This window comes from Lissotriton vulgaris, chromosome 7 (assembly GCF_964263255.1).
Source record: "Lissotriton vulgaris chromosome 7, aLisVul1.2, whole genome shotgun sequence".
Lineage (NCBI taxonomy): Eukaryota > Metazoa > Chordata > Amphibia > Caudata > Salamandridae > Lissotriton > Lissotriton vulgaris.
In genome coordinates, this window is record NC_141695.1 from 1,452,315,559 (window position 1) to 1,452,341,709 (window position 26,151).

Below are 26,151 nucleotides of genomic sequence, written 5' to 3' on the forward strand. Positions count from 1 at the left end.
ATGATGTTTCCATTTCTGTACACATGATCCTAACATCAATTCAGTTCCAACTCAATTTAGGCGCAGATTCCGAGCTGGAAGGAATAACATCTCTGAGTGGGATACCACTCAGCCCATTTATAAGTGGACGGTATTCCTGCATCCGGACGTACAGGGATCGGGAACATCGGATTTGAACATTTGAAAAATCCAGCTGGTAAAGCCGCTTTAGGCTTTGGGAAGAAAGTCAAAGCAAGCTGTTCAAGGTCCCTTCCCAATACTGAATGTAAGCATCTAATACTAATTTGCATCTTTCCAGCTAACATTCTTAATTTCCCCTAGAAATAAGTGGTAAATCAAGGAGGTGGTAAATGTGAGTGTTAGTCCCCATAGAATTGGGTATTCCAAGTGGAATTCCACCCACAAAACAAAGGTTTGCATTGTTACTCCCATTCCATGTGTATTAACTTATAAAGGACAGATTTAGATGAGGAGATGCCACCAAGAATCACACATTCTGGTCATGCTTAAATCCTCTCTAATTGTAACTTGTGGCTAGGAGTTTGCTTACTGTCTTGACTAACAAATTCAGAAGTAGCACAAACATCTCCATACAAGAAAGCATCACAATGCACTTTTAGAAACTCACAATTTATTCCCCAAGGTTATCACTCACCCATCATTGAAGCAGTGCTTTTACCCTTGTGGTCCTACATTCAGTTTTTTTTAATCCTGCGAGTAATCCATTCACTTAAACACCATGTATTGAGCATATGATTCATTTTTCAAAGTGTTTTTGTGTCTTTTGTTTTTATTTTACCCACTCGTCTATGTATTTATCCATCCCTCAATTTAAGGATTAATTCTCTCATTCAGTCACTTAATTGTGCATCAATTTATTGACTGGCATTTTGTGGTATTTGGCAGAGACTGAAAAACAAAACCAATTCCTCTGGTGCAACCTTGGGTGGTATCGTTTGGACGCCATGAGCTTTGCCATTTCAGAGACATTGTCAGTCTTACTTTTTTTATACCATTCAATACATCCTTATGCACTTACCTTTCACGATTAATTCAGCATAGTTTGAGACTCCTGAGCCCCCATCTGAGCGAAGGACGCATCTGTATTTGCTAATGCTCCGCTGGGAGGTATCCGCCACGCTGACGGTTGCAGAAAAGCGTCGGTGGTTGACCACCCTGGTGACCATGAGTGCTGTGTCCTTCCCGTTCCATTGCTATAGGGAATATAAGAAATACACAAGTCTATCTGGGGCAGATGAAGGAATCGAAGGCTACAAAAACCCACTCTTTCAAAAAATAGGTCCCTCGACCACCCTTTACTCCCTAATCTGGATCCTCTTTTTGGTCTTGTACCACTTTTCAGCCTGTTTAATATTACTAAAATGTTTTTTATGTATCGCTATTTGGAAATGTGACCCCAAATATAGGAGAGAATTAATGAACGAGTAAATGCATTAATGAAAGTGATAAGTATAATCTCATTATACAATATGTCTCATCTATGTGGCAACATGATTTATGTGATTCTGTGTGCAAGTTCCTCACATGTGCGAAAATAGACCATTTATTATAAACAAAGACCTCACCTTTGTGAGCACTCTCACATGATCATATATTATGTTTCCATTTGTGCAAAATGTCACATCATCTCAAAGATTTCTTCTCTTTGCAGGGAAAATGTATGTCAAGAAATAACATCTTTCCTGGGTTTGTTGAGATTGTGTTTAGGAAGATTGTCCGCAATGGATGTATGTGGATGGTGGAGGAACCGCGTGCCAAATGATTCAAACCATACATCACAGACAAGCTTACAAAAAGCTGAAACCACTCTGGGGACACTTGTGTTGCCTTCTTGAGAAGGCCACTCCAAGCAGCTTGGGATGAACTAAGTGAGCCTTTGTCTAGAATGGCCCGGTAGGCAAAAAAATATGGGTTGGAATGCTCCCTAGAGCAACTGCCAATAGTTTAGCATGTATACAAGAATTTGTTCATCTGTACATGTCTCAGTGCCAGGATGAACTCTTGTCGGGGATGAAATCTTGTTAGGGAAAATTAATATTTCAGGGAATGTCCCATGCTTTGGTGGAATACAACCTGCATCAAATAAGACATACAGAATGGTATAACTAATTTTGTGCCAGATAAAATAAAATTAGGTATGAAAATCTCAAGTCAAGTCAAAACCTTGAATACCACATAAATGTGCTACCTGAAGGAGCTCAGTAACACCTGAGACTATCGGAGAAGTTAAACTCCTCATCCCTGAAGAAGACGTCAAACAAGCAACATATGCACCCCTGCTCTTATGCCTGAACAATTTGCTTATGCTAAATAAAATGGCAGTAGGTAACTAAGTAAATTAAGTGAAGGTAAATATAAAGTTTGAGAAAATATATCTGCATGTGGAGGGTACAACTTTATTTGGAGTGCAAAACCATCAATCGCCAAGGACATAGAAGGAAGACTGTGTATTTGTGAAAGAGCATGTGTGGTGCAGATAATGAAGAAGAGGAATATTTTCTATTTGAGTGCTTGTTGCATTTCTGAAAGAGATCTATGCGAGAAGGTTGAGTAGGTCTTCTATTCTGAGGAATTCTGGAGTAGGCCAGGAGTTCCCTTGGGATGGTAGATCTCCCCTTGGGGAGCAACTTGAAGTATGAAGATAGTAGCTCTTTGGAATTGACTGTGCTGATTTGAAAAAGAACATTGTGTGTGACAGAACATCTGTTGAATAGGGGTGCACTTAATTTTATTTGTGGGAGAGTACTTTCACCTAAATGTGGGTATTATGCATAATTTCTCCTTATGCTTACGCTGATCCTGTAATTGTTGCTCATGAGAGACTTGGTTTGAACAGAAATTGTCTTCTAGTAATTGTAAAACTGGGTGGGGGATTGAGGAACATGCACGCCAGTTGCAACAATGAATTTAATATAAAGTAACATAACGTGTATTTGTAAAGCGCACATACACCCAGAAGGATATATTAGAGCTGAACAACAGATGCTTAAAGTTAGACAGCTCAATGGTTTTCATTTTATTCACCTGAGAAGACTTAAAGATTGAGTGGACCTACCGAGATTTAAAACTGTGACCACGAGGTCAAACACAGGTCCCAACAGTGGCTGCACTAGACCAATAAGCCAATACACACAGCATTTAGCTGGTACCTCATATCATTATCGCAACGCAAAATGATGCCCCCCCCCCCATTCAGAATGTGATGAGGTACCCAGATTCTGCCATATGTCACAGATATTCATTGACCTTGGTTTGAATGGGAGCCTCCAGACGGGTTTGTCGCCCACTGAAGTGCTGGGGCTGCCTGCACTGCACAGACTGCAGGGGCCTGCAATCAGGCAGACGACCGCCTTGGTATAACACAAATGAAATTTAATTCTTTCAAGAATTATAAGTGCTATGCCTGGTAAACTATATTTAATCAGAATCACACATCTTGAGAGTAGTTCGTAATTAACCCTGGGCGTAGTGGGCGTAGTAGGGCTTCGCGGAGCTACGTGAAGTGGGCGAGAAACTACGCCCACCTCCGCACTCCGCGTAGCCCCACTACGCACCGTAGGCCTCCCTCCCGCCCTCCCTAAATACTTTAAATTAAGAGTGTAAAATAATTAAAAGGCACTTACCTTGCCCGCCGCTGCCCGCCGCGTCCCCGGGGCTCGCTATCTTCATTGCTGCCGTCTTGTTTACTAATGCGCATGCGCGGGCGGCCGCGCATGCGCATTTTTTCGTGAGAAATGCGCATGCGCGGCCGCCCGCGCATGCGCATTAGTACACAAGACGGCAGAATGAAGATAGCGAGCCCCGGGGACGCGGCGGGCAGCGGCGGGCAAGGTAAGTGCCTTTTAATTATTTTACACTCTTAATTTAAAGTATTTAGGGAGGGCGGGAGGGAGGCGGGTGGCGGCCAGCTACGCTCCGTCTGCGGAGCGTGCGTAGTGCCGCCTGGCTACGCCCGCTACGCAAAATGCGGAGTAGACGGCACTACGCACACTCCGTGCACGGAGCGTAGCTGGTCGCCCACCCCTATTCGTAATCGGGCACGATTCCTAGCTGATAAACATTTGCCTTTAAAGCAACAAGGTTGGCCACTGCACCCCTCCCCCTTGAACCCCAGCTATGATTCTCTTGGCTCAGATGTTAAGAGCTGCAAGTTGTTCTTCTCCCTAAGACATGTCGCGTAAACCTGGAACTAGACTCCAGAGCTGTTCTAGATTAGAACAAAAAACTATGCGTCTTGAAGCTATATGTAAGATCCCAGTCCAGACTGTGCCTTAACTAAGATCTTTTTGTCTGCCCTTTCTTCATTTTGATATTTCAACTTCGAATATGCTTCTATTTGAGTGACTCGTTGACTATGTGGGCATTCTTGAACCACTTGTTCGACAGCTACTATATTCCGTTTTACTTGCATATGAAAAGGGCTTATAACTATCTCGTAGCTTTGTAATCAACCACTGGCATTTGCGCAACACTAAATAAAGTAACAGCGCAGAGGAAAACTTTTTGGGAAAAGTCTGGCATATTGATAAATAGCACAGGAAATAATGAGCTAATACAGCTCCCCTTAAAAAAGCAAAAAAAAGAATATTGTTTCTTAAACATAGATAGTGTTCACCATTTATTAACTGTAAAATAATGCCCATTATGCAGATACTCCCACCTTTAAGTTATCAGCACAAAAAGCAACTACTAGAAACACTTGGGGCCTCATTTATGAAAGCCATGCGCCACCGGTGCGTCACTTTTTCCCATGTTAAAAGTGACGCACCGGCGGCGCAAGGCCTTCATAAATAAGGCCCTTGATACCTCACCTCGATATCCTTGGAGTTGCACCGGTACCACTGCACCCTTAAAGTACCTAATACAGGGGGCGTCGATTACACCGGGAGGTGGGGGGGCAGTAATTACTGGATATTAGGAATGTGAGTCTGTGGGTACCCTCAGAATTCTGTTACTATTGGTGAAACCGAGATTTTCCTAGAAATGTGATGTTACCAGAAGTCAATAATCCTCCCACCCCCTTAGTGATTTCGAAAATGTAATAAAATTGGCTTATGGTCTAAACCTTCGGTTGAACAATTGTGATAGCCTGATTGGCATTGATGTGGATGTGAATAGGTCAACAGAGAAATCAGCCTTCCACTACCAGGTCTCGTGTTGTACTTGTGCATTAGGCTTGTGGTCATAATAAATGTTGCTGAGGCTTTGTGCAGAGTAGTGCACACTATTGGAAACCACTATTGGTCGTACGATAAAGAAAGACATGAGAAGTTCACTGTACCTGGACCCACAGTTTGTCGTGTTGGGACCACTTTCCGCCGGCGATGCACTGAAAAGTGGCATTTTGTCCCACGTTCACTTCCACATTTTGAAGCCGCAGGAAATGTGGAGCTTTCCCTACGTAGAAAGAAGAAAAAAGTCAGAGATGAAGTCCAATATGAGATCCAATTAAATTATACATGGAAAAGGCGTCAGTAATTGTGCCAGACAGACGATATTGTAATATCACACCTTTTGGTTCCTCTTACAGATATGTTACTACAAAACTCCATCAGTTCTATTCAAAATACTATTTTAAATTGCCTTGTTTTTCTCACGCTGTTTTACATTTTACTGGGCAGGAGCGGCCAATTGTGAAATTAGTACAGGTTAACTTACCATAGTGACTCCTGTGGGGTGGTCTGTAGTGTCCCTTACATCCAAGCCCATGGGATATCTTGAACAGTGACACCAACCTCCCACCAGCACACAGTATTCAAGGCAAGATTATATTTCTGTGAGCAGCTTCATGCCCCCTTTGCACACTCTTGCTCCCAGACTTTAGTTCTTTTATCTCTATCTAGACCTAGGGAAATAGACCCAGAGGAAAATAGAGGCATCTCTTTTGGAAAAAGCGCGAACGATGGATTAATATTTGAAGAAATGAATTCAACGTTTCAGAAGAGCAATAGGTGAGCTGATTAACCACTACTGTATAGTTAAACAAGTTATGTTAGAGGACTTGACCAGGCTTGGAATCAGACAATACCACGCCCCTTGCATATCCCATGCAGACAGTGACGGCTTCTTTTAAGCAGTGTCACTAAAGGAAAAATAAAATGATAATAACTCTAAGTTATTAGCATTTTATTTGTTCCTTGTTGCAGCAGCTTTGCGGGCGGGATGGGGCAGGCAGGGCTGCTCTGCTGACAAAGCAGGGGAGGACAGCAATGGTTTGCATTCCCTAAAGTGCTAGTGAATGTTTGGCTGGGCCGGCCAAACATTCATGCGCACTTTGCATGTTCTCCATGCAGGCTGCATTACAGCCTGCTTGGAGAACATGCTAAGTCTCCCATTCTCTGGTTGAGTGCTGATCTACGGTGCTCAGACCAATCACAATGCTGCATTGCATTTGGGAGCCAGCTGCATCCTGCCCTGGAAGCGAGGAAGAGGACCGAGAGGAGGCGTCCGCGATGGAGTGCGGCAGACAGGTGTTTAGATATATATATTTTTTTCATTCCGTCCACCCTCCATCCCCACGACCCGACCTCCTCACCGCCTTCAAATACCAGCCGCCACTGCATGCAACCTTTTGTGGCACATCCATGGGAAGGCCTTGCCGACTGCCATGTGGCTGTAGTGCTGGAGAGCAACAAAATGTAACCTTCACTTCCAAAATAGGCACATGAATGGCATCTGACGTATGGAGAGTAGCAGCATTGTGGGACTCTGTGAATCAGGAGATTACCGAAAGAATAAGGAAAGTGTAAATGTCCATCCACCAAAGGTTGCTGTCCCTCTCCTCACAACCCCCCCCCCCCCCCCCCCATGAGAGATGGCAAGTAGAGAATGTTGTCCATACACCCAACATTAAGAGCGGCATACAAGTAGCCATATTAATAGTGGTGCTAGAAGTAGTAATAGGAACAGGAGTAGAATAGTAGCCATAGTATTGGTAGTAGTAGTACTAATAGCATTAGTAGTTATAGTAGTAGTAGGAGAGCTAGGAGTAGAATTAGAATTAATAGAAGTAGGAACAGTAGAAGAAGTAGTGGTAGGAGTTGTATAGAAGTAGAAGAATCAATAGTGGGGGTGTAGGAGTAATATTTATAGTAGAAGATTGAATAGTAAGAGTACTTGACTAGTAGTAGTAGAAGCCATTGTGGGAGTTTCAGTAGTAGTAGTAGTAGTAGACGCATCCCTAGTTATAGTAGTAGCAATGCTGTTATCATTCTTATATGTTTGCTAATCTTTTTATTTCAAACGGGTACATTTTGCTCCACATTCTATTTTCCTTTTAAAGGTATCGGATTTTCTGTCTGCAATTAATGTGGACAAGAGGACTATTTCCTATACTTACGCCATACTTATGTCACGCAACATGTACCAACAGAAGACTCCGAGTCAGATATTGGCTGTAACCAAACTTCTTTTTGGGAGCCCACTCGAGTGACATTTTCTTTACTTTGGCGGGACCGTGACTCTCCACCTAGGCAGCCGCGAGGCAGCCCTGCCCTATAGAATACTCTTCTCTTCTCCACATTTCAGGTCCACTCCTTGGGATAGGACGTGGAGTACATTATCTTGAAAGGATTCTTGCCTGCAGGACCCAGATCTCCTCCTCACAACATGATGACATATCCCATGGTCCAGCCAGTAATGACTGCTTGGGCCCTACAGTCATCTGAAACTTCAACCAGGTTATTTCACACTCCTGGATAACTAGTGAGACAGACCGCTGTGCAACCTCTCCTTCAGGTTACATCTGAGATGAGATTTTGCAAGGAAACAAATGCTTGCTATCAGCTACTGACGTCATTACCGTAGCTGGCCCTGAAGGAAGTCCAGCCTTGCATGTCAACCGCCTTCCAAGACAATTAAAAGCCATTCCAAGTATTTTCAGGCGCAGCTGTCAAATTTGCATCGCCCGACCCTTAGCAGGAGCCGTACCCCACAGCACAGCTCCTTGGCGGGCGGCTAATTACTCGAACGCTCGCGGAACAAAGGGGGGGGGGGGGGTTTGCAGCTGAAAGACGACGCACAACAGGGCTCCAGACTCTACTCTTTCCATTATTACTCAATTAACTTAATTGGAAAACACATGGGCCCAAGTGAGTCATTTATGGGCACGCCTTCAGCGTGCTGGGTGCCCCCTACCGCCTGTGACAGTAAATATGTTAATGCGCCACCGAGCAGGCCTTACAAACATGAACTTGGTTTTCTGTTTAAACTCAGAAAAAATCTATTTGCATACCCATAACTTCCGCCTATGCAGGGTCTTCTGGGTAAACTTTATAAGGGGAGGGGGGGGGGTTGCAGTGCATAGATTTAACTTTTGTAATGGTCATCAATGACGATATGTTTCCCATTATCCAAACCACCATCTCTTAGTGGAGCACAGTATTCAAATCTGAAAACATGAGAGTATTTGATCAGGATTCAGGAAACGCACCTTTAGGGGCAAGCAGTTTGCACTTTCCAAGGACCTGTCAGACTTCGAACCGAATCCCCTTCATTATCGCCCAACATCATTATATCTCCGAATTCGCTAGCATAGGTGACCTTAGCACCAGACGTGGGAGTTGATAAATCGCCTGTCTATGTAAAACAGCGAGAGGCTATTTTTTTTACTTGTAATAAGAAAGAGGCCCCATATGCTAGTCTAAGATGATTAGATCATGTAAGAGGTTATCCCCCAAAAATATATATATATATTTTTGATACTTTGTAATATGTTTATCAGGACTCGCCTTTGCCTCTATGTTTTGAAAAATATATGTATTTGCTCAGTGAAAGGTCTACAGTATTGTATCACTACAGTGAAATATGAAGGCTCAAAAATAAAGCTGTTTTTATGCTCGATGACAACACGTTATTGTGTCTGCCCTGGTTTCTGTTCATACTAAAACCATGACATTTTAAGGTAGTGTTGTAGATTTCACAGTTTAGTCCATTGTGATATCCCGAGACGACTTGTAAAACAGTTGTAAAATGTAAAACATATTTAAATCTTTTATCGCCTGTGAAGTCCATATCAACTGGAGTTACAGTCCATTCCAACCTCATTGCGTTGTAGTTTTCAGAAGAACGGCACAGTTACCTTCAAATGGCTCAGCTTAGAGGTAACAGAAACAGGGAGATCACTGCAATAAGGGGAAGTTAGGAAATGGAACAGACTAAAGACACCGAAGACAGAGAAGTTCTTAGAACTCGTCATGGACGCAGTAGGACAACAGTGATGGGACACAGAGACAAAAAAGAACTACACATTGACATTACACTATGTGACCGAACAGATGACAGTAAGACAACAAAACCAAGGGGCAAATGCTCAAGGAGATATCGCCGCGTTAGCAGTACTTTTGTGCCGCTAATGCGGCAATACATTTATCGCCCAATTACCAAGCTGTCGCTAACAGCCATTAGCGGCAGTTTTTAGGTGAAAATGTCTGTTGTAAAGATCCTTGCTTCTATTAGCAATAATTAAATGCAGGAGAGGCATTAAAATGCAAAAACAGCCGCAAAGCCCACTACTCTATATTGACAAGGGGATCCTTGAAGTTCATAAGACCGAAAAACTGTCTCTAACTGCAGTTAGAACCAGTTACTTAACACCAGAAAATAGCTGGTCTTAAAAATGGGGATTTCACTCAGCATGTGTTGGTGCTGGACAGCGCTGCAAGCAATGTTGGAGTGCTGCCCTGTGACAAAACTACAGGGCAGGAATGTGCACAATCAATAAGATAGTGCCTATTCCAGGGGCCCAGTCATGAAAAGTGTTGCAGTGCAGCGACAAGACAGAGTTGCAAAACTACTCACTACGCCCTTCTTGCAACAGCATTGATGCGCTGTATTCACTGGACAGTGCTCCATGACAGAAGTAATGACAGATACGTCAGGAATCCTGATGTATCTGCGCTAAAGTCACGCATTGCTGCAGTCGTGTCACAACCATGACGCAACTCCATCAATGCATGGGGCCAGCCGATCCTTGTTGAACTGTGTCACCATCACGCCTGCCATCGGACAGGCAGAAGGTACTGACGCAGTGCCGTTCTTGAGGGGTGCCTGAATGTCGGCGCCATTTGAGATCCACCAGTGACGGTTGTGTGCTGTGGTGTCATTGTCTGTAAGCGTTGATGGAGTGTTGGTGCAGAGGGTGTTGACGAGGCATTCTTCAGTAGCCTAGATCCAGCTGCGAGGGGGTGCGATGATGGCGGTGGCGTCCGGTGGGCAAGGTGAAGACGTCTTGTTACCAATGATGGTCGGTGCAGGAGAGTCCGGTATTGTGGCTGTAGTTGAAGTTCCCACTGGCGGAGGTGACGTGCTCAACCGTGTATCCTGCTATGTGGCTAGTTGAGGTGACTTGCTGCTCGAGTCTGATGTAGGGGACCTTCCCCAGGAGGGGGTGGTGTCCTGGTCACTGGGGTTGTCCAGGTGGAACTTGAGTTCACCGAGTAGGATGTTGTCAGTGGATGGGAGACCCTGGGGTACAATGAGGTCTACAATAGTATAGGAGAATGGGGGGCCTGCACATTAGGGTGCTGCTGAGGATGTGCTTGGGCTTGGTCCAGATGTGAGAGTTGAAGTGGCCCATAGTCACCCATGGGTCATTAGAGTGCATGGTCAGTCGGAGTGTGCTTCTGTAGGTGATGGCACTGCCTCCTCCTTGATGGTCAGCGTGCTCCTTGTGGGTGATTATACAGCCGTCAGTGATGGCGATGTTCGGTCCAGAGCAGAGGGTGGTCCTGGAAGGTGAGGTGGAATCCGGGGTTGATGGCGAGGAAGGTACTAGAGTTGTAGTGGGGGAGTGTCCAAGAGGAAGGCTCCTTGGTGCTGAGGGGCAGACGGACGCAAACGGCATAGCCTATGGGTTGCCTTTGGCACGGGAGACAACCATTACAATGCAGGCAGTGCATCATTAACAATGCAACTCCGACAACGCAGGTGTCTTTACATTGCATTGTGAGTTCAGTAATGGGGTAAATGTAAGTTTTTTTGGTGTGTATGGGTTTCAGATGTAAAATATGAAGATTGGGGTATGTTTTGGGGTAAAATATGGCAATTGGGGTGTCTTTTGGGATAAGATATGAAAATTGGGGTGTGTTTTGGGATAAAATATGGCAATTGGGTTGTGTTTTGGGGTAAAATATGAACATTGGGGTGTGTTTTGGGGTAAAATATGAAAATTAGGGTATGTTTTGGGGAAAAATATGACATTTTGGTGTGTGTATTTGAGTCAAATTTGATTTTTGGGTGTGTTATGGGGGCTCAAAAAGGAATTCCAGGGTTCACAGTTGTGTTTGGGGTGCAAAGGTTAGTTTTGGGTTGCACTCACTGAAGTGGGAATAGTGATATTAATGTCTCTGCTATGCAACACCTACTCTACTGTTGCAATGTGCCTACTATTAGTATGCGTTGGAATGGGATGCAATGTTATGGCATGCGTCGCAACCACGTATGCGCCTTTGTCACAAGAAGGGTACGGCCACTGTGCATGGGTGCACAGCGGCCGCCATTGAGAAGTGCTGTGAGGGGCTGGACAGCTGTGAGGTGGTAAACACTGGAAAAAAAAACCTAAATGGGGCGTGGACGCGGGGATGTGTGTGTGAGTGGGTGTTGTAAATATTTTAATAAGGGAAGTCTTACCTCGAAGCAGGGTCCTGTGTCTTCGTTGCTCCTGCTGTCCTGCGTGTGTTTCCAGGAACAGGAAGTTGGCAGCAGGCTCCCTCCCCTGATCTAATCACAAAGCTGTGATGCGGCAGTGGGATTAGTAATTGGCAACAGGACAGGGTATGCAGCCAGGGGCTGGAGGGGTGGGCATTTTCTCTATGCAGGCTGTAATGCAGCCTGCATTACGAACAGAGAATGGAGCATGACTGCTTTGGGTGGCCTGAGTGGGCCGACCAAACAGTCACTGCGCACTTGAGTGGGCATGCCAATCCGCCCATGCCTTGCCCCATGCTTGGAGCAGTCCTACCTACCCTCCCACCTGCAAAGGAAACATAGCACGGTTACATCAGTAAGTTATCATCATGTGATGATTGTTCCTGTTCTGCACTGCTTGAAAGCAGTAGGATGATGCTCTTCCGCCATAGCGGATGAGCCGCCACTGGGGGTGCGTCATCTACGTGTGCTAGGCCTGGGCGACTCGACCCCCAGGCGTCCTGCACTATGCATTCCACCTTCTCCCTCACCTGGACATTGACACTGTGGCGCAATCCACTGCACTTTCTCCAAATCGGTGACTCAGCCAGCAGGAGCCTCAGCCAGGTGGGATTTCACAAGCCTGGGTACAGCAGTCGCCGCCAAGTCCACTGATCAACCTCCCAATGCAGTTGATGAGGCAGGGCCCCCTTAGGCCTGAAGTTGCAGCGCTTCCGCCACACAAGTTCAGCGCACCTCAGGGGCCTCACCCTCCACAGCTTCCAGCCAGCCCACCATTATTCGGCCTGTGATGCAGAGAGGCGGCAACCACCATTGGTAATCCCGTCTGTGCACCCCAGTGTAGTTTTGAATCATAGTATGCAATGCAGACCTCCGTACGTTGAGGCACAGGAAGTCTCTACTATTAACTGCTCCAAGGTGCGCAAGGCGGTCTTCTCACACAGGTCAGCAACTTGTATCCATGCGACCTGCCAGACTTCACACCCAGGTATGGGCGATCGTCACGCCTCAATGTCTACCGCCACGGCTCGACTTCTCAGCTCCTCCGCATCCCACTCCAGGCTCCAGACGCAGGTCCAGTGAGGCATTCAGGCTCCAGATGCAGGTCCAGCTAGGCATCCAGACACAGGTCCAGTCAGGCATCCAGGCTCCAGGCGCAGGTCCAGCGAGGCATCCAGGCTCCAGACGCAGGTGCAGTGAGGCATCCAGGCTCCAGATGCAGGTCCAGCGAGGCATCCTGGAACTCATCCTGGTCATCCTGGATGTTGGGTGGCTTGTAGAGCTTGTTGTGGTGTGCTGCACTTGGTCCAGGCAGCTCCATTCTGCATTTTCTTGGGTTTTATGCCTATTTTCTATTGGATGTTGACTGATAGGCTATTGTTTGCAGTAGTGGCAAAAAAAACTCATGTTGGGCTGGCTAACATGAGTTGTTTTGCGGCTAATGCGCCTATCAGTAGTTTTCACCCACTAACAGCGGATTTCCTAATGCCTTCATCCTGATGTTAGCAGCAGTTTTCACCGCCATTCCCTGATACTATCGCCATGTAGCGATGGCTTGTTATTAAGCCGCTAACATGGAGATAGTTTTCGGGGTTAGGCGGTGATAAGAATACTGCCACTAACAGGCGTTTGCGATAAGTATCGCCAATCCTTGTGAATATGCCACCGAGTGCCTCTGCACATTGGTACATTTCAGAAACCTTGGTGTACTCAAAAGTAGAGATAACAGATATAAAGTAGACCCATGTTACACGGGAGTAACTCAATTTTTTTGTGATTTTCTATGAATTCTGGGACTTGCAGTCCAGCATTTGTAACAATAAAAGCAAAACAGCATATACCAGAAAGCAAAGGATTAATACAGGACTGGATAAGATTCAATGTTTTTCTGCAAGACACTGGAGAAGGTGATGGGGAGAAGCATAAGGAATGCTGCACAACAACAAAATGGAGGAAATGAAACCTGCACAGTGGTGAACATGATCAGATTGGCTTTTAGGGCAATCTAGCAGGTGGCAGAATAGATAGTTTGACAGGCCTTTGTGTGTGCCAGTTTGTGGTGTCTGTGCGCCGGTTTGTGGTCTGATGAGTCAGTTTTGTGTCTCTTTGTGTGCTGCTGTTGTAAACATGTTTAAGTAAAGACTTGGATGCAGTAGCAAGCAACACTTTGCAGGCTGTGGAAACCATTGCAGCAGCAGCATGGAAGGACCAATTGCAATTGGTTGATTAAAGTGCAAGGACATGGCATTTAAAAAAACATTTTTATAGGGAAGAACATAGTGGCCTTCACAACACATATTGCCCACAGCAGAAGCCACTGTATGTGGTTCCACACCCCGAGGGACCACCCAGACAGGATGTATGGAAAACTCGAGACTTGCTGGAGTTACAAATGTGAGCCATTTTTTTCCAGCTGGTTCATAAATGTGAGTCACATTTATTTTGGCAGTTAAACCTATTTGTTGAGCATTACATCATTTATAATAAGGGTTTTTGGAAAAGGCTCAGGAACACTGAACAACGTGTAATCAGAGTAAATTTGAGACTTCCGGGGAATTACCAATAATAACATGATTATGCCGCTCACGTAATCAAGAGTAATTTGGAGGGAAACATCCAACTGCAAGAGCACATTTATAGAGCTGCTCACGCTGCTGTTTATGCTCTGTTGCATTTACTGCTATTTTCTTAATGCAAAATGCATACTCATGTCCATTTTGTCTACGTTGTTTATGGTAGATGACATAAGCCTGCTATTTCTCGTGTAGTGTGTCATGGTATATTGTTTACGTGGGTGACTAGGGAATCTTGTATTTTCACACTACACTAGCCACATTTTACCTGTTCTATGTGTGGTAGATTCTCCACTCTGCTGCCTCCTGCACTTCACTTGTGATGTGTTTGAGGGTAGCTTACTCTGTTATTGGTGTCCATAATGTTACCTGTTCTCTGTGTGAGTGTAATGTCCCTACTTCTTTTTCTGTTCGGCCTGCCCTATTTTCAAGTGGGTTTTGCTTAATACTTTTCATGTTGTACTTATTCTGTGATTTGGGAATCTCACCATGGTGCTGTCTGTGTGCTTGATTGAAGATTGTACAAATGTTTCCTGTACTGTACATGTTCTATGTGAGTGCAGTTTTGAGCTCCTAAGCATGCACTGCCAGGTCTATGTGTGTCTTTGTATAAAATGGTTCCTACATCTTTAACATACCCTGTCATTGGCTCCTTCTCATCATTTGCCTGTCCCACTCCACATCACTGTCCCTCTCGCCTTTCATTTCACCTTTCTTACTATTGCAATCATTAATGTCACAGCTTCATCCCTGTCACGCCTCTCTTGCAGCCTCACTCTGCAGTCGAAAAAGATGGCAGTGCATGAGATGAGGCAATGTACCACACAACTGACTCTTCTCCAGTATGCCTAGCCTAGCAAAGGTCTGAGAAGGAAGAGTGATTCATGTCCAACCCCCTTAACCTTTGGGGCTCTAATTTAACTTTGTGGATAAACAGAATTCTGCTGCCACTCAACCCCCCATCCATACCTTAACTGACCTGATGATCTGCTCGGAGAGAAAGGGAATAACTCCCTTGGAAGAATCCATCTGTGGTTAAATGACCCAATAGATGTGATATACCTATCACCATCCTTTTGTGCATTAGTTGTACGTTAGACTTCTTTTTACTGGTAGTTGTGTTTGCTTACAATCTACCACTGGTACTGTAAGCAGGCTTTTACTGTAATTATTTGAATCACACCCTCTGGACATGCTGGCATACTGAGATATGCAGTGTATAGAAATTTGCAATCATCCTCACCTACTCCAGCCAAGAAATACACATTTCAGTCCCTACCCTTATTATCTGTAACCTTCACCCACAGTTTCTGCCTTCTCAGGTGCTTCCAAGGCCCTTTCCTAAAACTGTGTCTTGGGTTAGACATTGAACATTAAAAGAACACAAGCTCCTGCTGGGTTTCATATTGTGCCCACCAATATCCTTGGGGAAATGGATGCCTGTGGTCCGCTTAGCCATAAGCTTGTTTGTGCTTCTTTTCCTCCATGCTCCCACATGGAACAACATACGTCACTGATGTGTGCTCAAGGACAGTGTTTGACATGCTGATGAGTGGAGAAGACCCAACCCCATGTGAAGGAGGAGAAGGCCAAGCTGCATAAGTTTCTAAGAGAGGATATTTTGGTAGTTAGGTGCACTGTTCGATGCTGGGTTTCACTTGTTAAGGCAAGATAACAGAGAGTGTTTCTTCCTTCCATGAAAGAGTCACATTACATTTGAATGGACCCCTCTGACAGTATGCTTCAGATAGAAAAAATCACAATAATGTCATAACATACATTGACAAGTCATGTCTGGTATACCATGACAAGAAATGGGTTTACATTGCATGGTGTTTATTAACAAAAGTTAGCATCACCTATTTTATACCAACAAAAAAAGTCAATTGATCCTTCACACAGATGTGCATTTATTGAATAATCCAGGAATATATTGGGAAGGGCTCTGCGATATGTAAGTGTCTCAAATAAATGAACCCCCCAAATGTGTTCTCCAGTCCATACCAAGCTAAGACCACTCTGAACTCCATATAACAGCAAGCCACGAAATCTAGGGAAAGGGCAGCAGAACCGAAAACCCAGTACAAACTAGTACAGGTGGGTGCTGGGTGCTTGTATTTAGCTCCTAGGGTGCATTCCTCTGCATAGGCTAATGGCTCCTTTGTCTCATAAGGCAGAGTAAACTGATGAACAAATATCCTCACATCTCTCCACCTCTAACCCTCCAGCAGTTGACCGACAGGTAGATACTTTTATTAGGAAGGTGCTTGAATTAGAGATGCAGCTGTGACAATGTACTTAGTGGATGACAAGTATACCTCTTGCCCCTTTTGATACTGTAGACCAGTGGCGGCTGGTGTAGTTTGATAGTGGTGAGGCTTAAGATAAATTAGTTAAATTCGGCAAGTGATCATAGCCAGCAAGCTGGAATTTTCCCATGGCTATTTGGTGGTATTTACACCACAAAAAACTTGGTGTAAAATGATGGCATTTTCCAGCACAATTTTTATAACAAATTAACAATAAATGTTGTTACATGCGTTCTTAAAGGAAAATTTTGAAAATATTACATACAATTTCTAGTTTGTCAATCTAATTTGACCTACTCAAATGTGTGAACACCAGGCAAGAGGAGTTGGGATTTCACCCTTTAGGGTTAAATGCGAACGCAACAGATATTGACAGATTATTGAGAAACTCATCTACTGGCAGAATTGCACAACATAAAATCGGTAAACTTTGGGAAATCCCAACTTTCCCTTTTTTTCAAATTGTGTGTTCCTAGAGAACTGACTTCCTTCATTGTGCCTCCTTGTACTTTATTATCTTATTTGAGAATACTTTGACATACTTTAGTACAAGGTGTGCACTATTAAAACATCTCTCTTGTAGATATTGTTCTAGACTATAATGTTGCTTCATGTATGATAACAACCTAGAAGAAATAAGGTGCACATGGTAACTGACTTGTCTCTCCATGTTTTACTGGCCTCATCATGGGGAAGGGGGGTCACAAATGTTTTACACTTGAAAATATCGATCTAGTGGCCTTATTGCATAACATGAAACCAGGAAACCAGTCATCAATCCCGGATTCCTCCCTTGACCAAACTGTTTTATCCTAGGTAATTGCCTTATTTGACTCTACCTCTTTGCCATTTATCAATCATTACATTGTGTAATCTTAGGCAATTGCCTTATTTCACTGTCCCTCTTTGTCCTTCATCATCACATCAAATCAAAAGAGATGAGAATGTTAGCTAGTTTTAATAGTTCATTTTGCCTATGTTGCTGTATCACAATCCCGGTTCACTTATGAAAGATTCTCTAAGTGGATGTATGCAATGGACCCCTGGGCCGTGATGTACTGGCAAAAACACAAATAAAGTTTGTTATTAAAAAAAAATTGATGATAAAAGATAGAGGCAAAGTGGAATACAGGAATTGCTCATGATCAAGCGGTGAAGCCGTGATTGATAGAGCATCTTGCAATTAAAACAAACCTCTCCAGCAGTTTCTAATAAACCACAATGTTGGCCCATCTCTGATCACAACCGAAGCCTACGGTGAACATAATAAACCATGTGTCTCTCGTTCGTCACTGGCATATCATCCGGCCAGGGGGTTAGGGGCAAAAATGACTCATGTTTATAAGCTATCACTTCTAATAAATGCCACTCATTGTAGTATACAATTTAATACACTTAATTGAAACACTTTTGCATGTTAATTAATACACTGTTCATTAAACATGTGGTAGCATTTCACTTCAATGCATTAAACTGTTAAACTGTGAGTGGTAGTAGTGTTTTAATTCAATGGTCTTAAACAAAATGCTTCGGCATAATAAAGAAGTACAATATTTCATTATTGGAATCCAGCGCCCCTTTAATACTACTCTGTCAGTTAACACATGCACCTCTTGCCGGTGTTTAACAGTTGCTGACATATTGAGATATTTTCGGAGATCATTAGTGCTATAAATGTGCCGGTACTGTCTGCTACCGTGGACCAGCACTTTTATATTACCTCCTCGTCCTGTCTCCCCGTCCCATTCCTGACAAGTGAGCAGCTAGTCTGCTCTTCAAAAACCCCTGCCTAGCTGAGCTGTTTGCACTTCCCCCTAGGATGACGTCACCATCACGTGACTATAAAGGGGGAAGTGCACCAAGAAACATCCTGTTCTTTTTTTTCTGCACTCTACGTTCCAGTCTGCCTGGCTGTGCTGTTCAGGGTTGCCTGGATTTGGGTGAGTTACCCTGTTGTTGTTTTTTGCTGTTTATACGGCGGCCTGCTTTAGCGGCTGCCTTTGTTTCCGATGTCATTTCCCACGCGCTGCCTCTGTATTCGGGCATTTAAATTATACGCGGTTCGCGTTAGCGGCCGTCTCCGCTCACATTTTACTCACCGGGTGTGCTGGCCTGCTTCAGCGGCCGTTCCTGGGTGGTCTCCCGTCCCGTTTTTGCCCTGCCCCCAAAAGCCCGTTTGAGCTTTTGGGGGAGATTTTGGCGGCCGGCTGGACTTTTTATGCCGGCCCACATTTTCCTCCGCCCCCGGGTGCTCGGGTCCTCGGGCCTATATATGGGGTCCTTCAGGGCTGGTTTTTTGTCCTTGTTTGTGCCCGTTTTGACTTTTGGACTTGGATACTGTGCACTCTGTCTTTTGTTGTCTCATGGCTTCTGAGGCTTCTTCTTCTGCGGCCCCTCTGGATACCCTACGCCTGCTTATAAATGAGGCTGTGGCTGCTGCTTTCCTGGCTAGGGACACAGCTGGGCCCCCTCCCAAGTTGCCTCATGTTTTTTTGGATCCACAGGCTGCTCCTGAGGATGACGTTGGTCCTGATGAAGATGAGGGTGTCCGTGGTTGCTTTGTTCAGGGTGCTGAGCTCGCTGAACTGTTCACCCATGTGCGGTTCAATTTGGGCTTTTCTACTCCTGCGGATGCTGTTTTGGAGGATGACTTCTGTACACAGTATGTCCAGCCTGCTCCTTTGCACGGGGCGGTGCACAATGTGCTGTCTCACAAATGGAAGGAGGTGGACAAGTCTGCTTTTCCTCGTTTACTGTCCAAGCGTTACCCTCTTGAGGGTTTTGCTGCTGAGTTCCCTCAGGCTGTGAAAGTTGACAATTTGATGGCTGGCCTTTCCTCTCAGGGTTTGGTCGTTTCTGAGGACGCCCTTCCTGCAGACGCTGTGGATAAGCGTGTTGAAGGGGCGGTGAAGCGTTCATATGCCGCTTCTAATGTTTCTGTCCGGTCGACTGCGTATTCCAACTATATGGTTCAGTCGCTCCTTAAGGATTTCCAGTCCCTGTCGGTTCTGCTGAACGACCGCGAGGATGCCTCGCCTCTTTTGTATCTGATGGAGTTGCAGGCGCGTTACCTGTTGGATCTTTCCTTCGACAATTTGGGGGAGGCAGCGGCTGCTTCTGGTGCTTCCATTGCTGCCTGTCGTCATATTTGGATGCGTTCCTGGAAGGCGGAATCTTCCCAGAAGTCGGTCCTCCTTATATTGCCCTTTGAAGGTTCCAAGGTGTTCGGTCCTCAGCTGGAGGGTATGGTCAAGCAGTCTGCTGAGATCCGCAAGCTTGTGGCTCCTGTCCGCCCTCCTTCTCGGGGTCTTGGGTTTGGTTACCGTCGCGCTTTTGGGCCTCCTGCTCGTGGCGCTTCTCAGTCCTTTCGTGGCAGGGGTCATGACCAGGGGGCCCCTGCAAGTGCCAAGCCCCAGGCCGCTGCCGGTGTTGCCACCTCCGCTTCCTCCTCTTCTCAATGACTGTCTGCCTTTGCCAGTTGGTGGTCACCTCCAGTCCTTCCGCGCCCAGTAGTTGTCAGTTCCGGATGCCTGGGCGGTTCAGACTGTTTCAGAAGGTTGCCGGCTCGAGTTTTCCTCTCCTCCTCCTCCGGGTTTTGTTCAGACTCCCCTGCCCCGGCTTCCTCTGCGAAGAGATGCTTTGTTGACAGGTGTGCGGCTCCTGTTGGAGAAGATGGCTATTGTGGAGGTTCCTCCTCTGGAGAGGGGCAGGGGTTGCTATTCAATCCTCTTTCTTGTCTCAAAGAAAGACACTTTGGATCTTCGTCCTGTTTTGGATCTAAAATAGCAGGTTGGGGCTGAATCAAGACCTGAGCTTGGTTTAATTCCGTACAGGAAGCCAAATACATGCACACTAGTGCAAGTGCTTTTAAATAGTTTGTGGCTGCCTGGATCTCACTAAGGCAAAGCTCAGGAACTGGCATTGTATTTCTATCTTTAACAATCAATCAATCAATCAATCAATATAAACTTTATTCGGATGAAAATACAAATCCATAAAAGTGCAAAGACAAAAAAACAATTATAATATTCTATAAAATTAAGAAAAAGGCCTCCAGTAATACAGTGAACAATCAAATGATAAGACGAATCATTAAAAAGACATTTGAAAATGTGTTAAAAACATGAAATACATACTATGATTCCACATGGGCGCATAGAGTTACGGGTGCGCACCTCTGCCTTCAAAAAAGAGCCAACACGAAAAATGAATTCATCATCTCTTAGAGCAATGACCATCCCATAAGCTGCCTTATAGTCGATTTCGCATGAAGCCTTAAAATAAGGAATCAAGAACCTTTTGGTAAAAATTAAATAAGAACAAAAGAATAAAAAGTGCAGCATCAACTGTTTGTGTTGGTTATTACATGGACAGATTAAAAGGTTGAGATTAGGGGTGAAACCCACGGGAAATGAGAGCATAAATTTCATTGTGTCATTTCTCAGCCGAAAGAGTAAGCCCCTTTCCCAACGGCCAATTGGTTTTAACAAATAGCTAGAGACCGTGAGGAGAACAGTCTCAATATGCATGTATCTGGCGACTGGCGTTTTTTTACGCTCTGTCGCCAATCTAGCACTTTTATATGATGCATAGAGGGTTCTTTGGAGGGATTTACTATTGATGGAGCCAAGGTCTGAGGGATTTACAAATACAAATTCATGGTTCACACTAGCTAAGCTTTGGTGGACTGCAGCCGTCCTGAGTCTGGGGTAGGGGATATGACGTTAAAACATTCAAACCCCTCCAAGAATAAGTCCCGGGTAGCCCAGGTCCCTTGAAGCATTACAATGTCATGGCTGTAAAACAAGTCCAACCAATCAGGTGAATCTAATTTAGAAGACATTCCAGCTCAGTATTTTTAGGGTTGACTCATCATTAAATACAGGTGAGATGTCGGGTTCACAAGACAGGGGGCAAGTTTGGCAGTGTACAGGCTCTTCTACCTTTGTTGGCTCTAAGTTTTTAAGAGGAGTGGGTAGTCAATCTTGACAATCTAAACCTGATAAAGGCATAAATCTATTGAGTAAGGGGAAAGGCAGGGGTGTACAAGACAGGTCAGAGCGGAGTGCCTCTGATAAGGGCTTATAGAAATAGCCCAATGGTAAGGCCCAAATACTGATAGTTGGATTAGCTTGCTCCTCCTGTAGTGATAGTATTGATTTTGCCACAGATGGTCTGCGGAAATTAATCACTATACAATCACCCTTGATACATTGTGGGGACGTACCCACCCATCCCACTCTCTGTACCATGATGATATTCTCTATTGGTGACGCCCTAAACCTTTTATGTTTGGAGAGCCAGTCCAAGCTCTTATAGCGTAATTGCTCCCATGATTCTGTCTGGTTAACCGTTAGAGGGGGGACACCTGCTAAAACCACAACATATGGACAAGCTTCTGGGGGTAGATTTAATACCTCCCTATTGCCCCTATGCTCTGACAAACAGGTGGGGTCAGTAAGGCCTTCTCGCAGTATGTTACCTACAACCTGAGTATTAATTGGGGCCACAGGGGAAATAGAAATAGATGGCGTGATTTGTGTGGCATTACCTTCAAAAGTTTGGATTGTCCCACCATTCGCAATATTCATATTTGACCCACCAGCACCCCCAGGTTCAAAACACAATCGAATTTTGTTACACATATCACACTGAGTAAACCCTGACCCTGAGTTCAAATTGGGGACATCAATCACGGTCTGTTGGTGGAGCTGGGGCATTATTAAGAGGCTTAGCTGACATTCCCAAATCAGAGGACACAATCATACTGGGATTTGCGGTCAGAACAGTGTTGGAAATAACAGGCTGAGGCATAGATGGCACGGATTGAGGGACAAGCAAACGATACCTCAGAGTGACAAGGAACTATCAAGTGCTGCCTTTATACTATCAGTGATGGTGTCCACAATAAAACTTATGACCATGTCGCTCCTGTTGCGACTATTGGTAAAGGACAAATCAATCTCAGTCTGAGTTCCAATTGAGCGACTGGGGGAATTAATAGCTGGTGTGGGTACCTGTGCCACGGCTGTTATGTGATTAGTAGGAGGGCATATCAAAGAGTTCAATGTTGTGCGTGTTGAACAAGGACAAGTCGGTTGCTTCCTCTTCACGCTTACTGCTTTAGCTGGTTTCCTTTTGCTTTTCGCCCCAGTAGGTGCGCCAATGTTCGTTAGGGTAGCTGATGTGTTAATGTATGATGCAGGGGCATGAGATATGGTGTCACCTGTGGGGTCCGCATAAGTAATGGTGAGATTGTCTAAGTTGCTGGCATTCAAGTTCAATCTCATTGCTGAAAATGCTGACTGCTCTTTCAAGCATACTATCAATGCTTGTTGTGGCAGGCCTAGATGCCGATTGTCCCACGGACACTTGTGAGTATAAAAAGTAAATGTAGATATACTTGGCTCACCTAGGGGATTAAAATAAGCAGAACACTGATAAAAGGGGGTAGCCCAGCACTGTCTCCTCCGGTCTCTGACGGGCATGGACAGGCCCGCCCTTGGCCCAGGTTTCGCCAGGGCATGCCCGCGCACGTCCCGCACTGCGGGAGCCCTGTATTGTTTTTAAGCGCCTCCTGGCACTTTGCTGCGGCGAGCATGGCATGGGCGGCGTTTCCTGCTGCTGCCGCTGAGGATGCTGGGATATGTGGTCCCGGCTGGCGTTCTCCGCTCCCAGCCGGAACCGGGACAGCCCAACGGACTCAACTGGCGGTGGACGGCAAAGGAGCAGCTTTTCCCCAGGTAGGTTTCACAAATCATTTTTAAAGTGTTCCTTTAAACATTAGTGTTAAGGCGAGCAAAACAATGGCAAGTACAATGATGCAGAAAGTAGGAAGGGTGTGGCCCTAGAGCCCTAAGAAAGCGGCTACCCCTGCTTTAGACATTGGTTGGTTAGTTTCTCACCTTCCTTGGGCTCTCCTGATCTGCGCTCCTATATATGTCATACCTGCCTTCCAACACTCTCAGTGCTTCACTTCTCTGTCATCAACTCTGTCAAGAGGCTTCTGCCTCTTCCCTCCCTCGTTTCCTTATGGTTTCCCATTCCACCTCCAGTGGTGGCTGCTGCCTATGTAAAGTGGTGGAGCAAGGAGATAGTGGGAAGCGGGGGGTGGGAGGAGACATGGGAGGGAGGGGCTGGGTAATACAAATATATTTAAAAACTTACCAGCCACTCCACTCCTGCTGGTGCCACCGGCCGCCTCATTGCTCCTCAGAAGTGTATGTGCCGCAAAGCACAGACTCCCCACCCAATGCAGACGCTGCTCGTATACTATGAGAGCAGCACCTGGATTGGTCTGAGTGGCCGTGTTGAGTCTGTGCTGTTTTTCCAACCCGGCCAAAAAGACATGCGCTCTTATAGGTGCACACTACTCCTCCTCCCTGCCGTGCTCAGCCCAGCCCCGCTCTACACTTATTATGCAGCTCAGGACAGTGATAAATAAAATGATACTACAATTGTGTTATTATCATTTTATTTATCCTCTGCTCGCTCTGAGCAGTGGGGCGAAGCTCCTCTGCCACTGCGGAGGAACTGCCAATGTAAAAACACCTACTTCATTTCACATCTGATCTCTCCTTTCCTACTTCTCAGATGCCCAAGACTGGCTACTCAAATTGCAATAACCCCACAGCTAGTTTAGGGGAAGGCCACACTATCATCAAGGCCGCCTTCTTTATCCCATTTGTCCCTTCCTTTCCCTCTTCTTCCACAGGAAAAAGAACGTGTCTATTCCTTTGTTTTTCCTTAACCCCTTCGGTGCGCATGACAGCCCCCAGCCATCATGCGTCACAGTGGGCGTGTGCGGAGGACGACCAGCGTCGATGGGGTTAAACTGTGTTTTCTGCAAAGCGTACATTAGCACTGAAAATTTGCATGTTAATAAATAAACTGCAGATACCATAGGCCAGAAACATGGAGAAGCTATTTATTTATTTATTTTTATTTATTTAAGACTTCTATTGCGCAACAAATCATCCCGACAGGTATCTCTCGGTGCATTTGGCCACACAGTGCTGGGAACTAGGACAGGGCTTATGGAGGATTTAAAAGAGCCAAGTCTTTAGGAGCTTCTTAAATTGTCCCAAACTAGGGCAGGCCCATAACTCATCTGGCAAATGGTTCAAACGGAGAGGAGCAAGATGTGAAAATGCACGTCCTCCCGATTTGGCTTTCTTGATTTTACAGGGGAGAAGCAGATTCCGGTTGCTAGATCTAAGTGCACGGACCGGGTTGTAAGCTGTTATTTTCCTCCTCAGATTGAGCAGACTGATCCCTTGTCGTGCTCTAAACACCATCACCAGTAGTTTAAACACAGCTCTCTTTGTCACAAGTAGCCAGTGTAATTGTTGTAACTGAGGGCGGGAGGGGGTACGTTTGGATTTATTCAGGGCTAGCCGTGCCGCTGTATTTTGCACTACCTGTAGTCTTGCTGCAAGTTCCTCCCTGATTCCTACTAAAAGCACATTGCCATAATCTAGTCTGCTGACTAGTAGGGCCTGTACTAAGGTATTTCTGTCCTGCACAGGGATCCATGGAAAGATTTTCTGCAACATTCGTATGATACTCAAGCAGGTTCCCGATACTGCTTTCCAACGAGAGCTTGTTATCTATCAGAATGCCCAGGTTAAGTGCCTGGACAGTAGGGTTGGGGTCCTCCCCCAATTCCGATCGCCACCAGTCTGCAGACCACATCTCCGTAGCTTTTCAGAACAGAAGGATCTCTGTTTTGTTGGAATTTAACTGCAGAAAGTTCATGCTCATCCAGGTGGCGATTTGTAGCATACAGGACCTAAATTTAAGTCTTGACTTTTCTGGATCCTTCTCGGTGGGGACTATCAACTGCGTGTCGTCCGCATAATACGAGACTGTCTCAAAGCCACTGGATCTTATGATGCTGCAAGTGGGGCTACATAGATGTTGAATAAGGTGGGGCTTAGGATTGAGCCCTGCGGCACCCCCTTGTCCACTGCCTTGGTCTGGGAGACAAATGTGTCTAATTGGACATATTGAGTTCTGTTGTTAAGGAACCTCTGCATCCAAGACTAAGCTTGTCCTCCGACACCAATCTCCCGCAATCTGTCCAATAAGACATGGAGGGAGATGGTGTCGAAGGCAGCAGATAGATCCAGGAGCACCAGCTTAGTAGGGGACCCTCTATCCAGTAGCATCCTGATGGTGTCGACTACTTCTACCAGTGCAGATTCTGTGCTATGGGCTGCCGGGAATCCTGACTGCGAGGGGTCCAGTAGATTATGCCCTTCTAAGAATCCCATCTGTTGCCTATTTACCAATGTCTCCATGACCTTTGAACTGCTAGGAAGGAGGGAGATTGATCTATAATTTTGCAACTCTGTGGGGTCTGACAGCACCTGTTTAAGTAGAGGTTTTATGTGCCCGTTTCCAACTTCTGGGAAAGGTGGCTGTAGCCAAGAAAATGTTGCACACCTCGATTAATGATGGGGCAAGGATTGGGGCAAGTTCAGCCATTATAAAAGGTGGCAACAGATCTAAAGGAGCACCGGATTTTGTGTGCTCCAACAGGCTTTGCACTTGCTCTGTGATGATGGTGGTGAAAGAGTCAAGTCTGGGAAGTGAGGGGT

At 45.4% G+C, this 26,151-nt stretch overlaps 1 protein-coding gene across 1 annotated transcript in view; it reads right to left on the reverse strand.

Annotated features, from left to right (window-relative positions):
• PTPRT (protein tyrosine phosphatase receptor type T) overlaps positions 1-26,151 on the reverse strand; it is a 1,692,228-nt gene that overhangs the window by 1,162,512 nt on the left and 503,565 nt on the right. Inside the window, exons 5-6 of the mRNA XM_086932257.1 lie at positions 5,303-5,418; positions 1,040-1,214 (exon numbers count right to left, since the gene is read on the reverse strand). Of these exons, the coding sequence (XP_086788383.1) occupies positions 1,040-1,214; positions 5,303-5,418 (291 nt within the window). The remainder of the gene's footprint in view (positions 1-1,039; positions 1,215-5,302; positions 5,419-26,151) is intronic.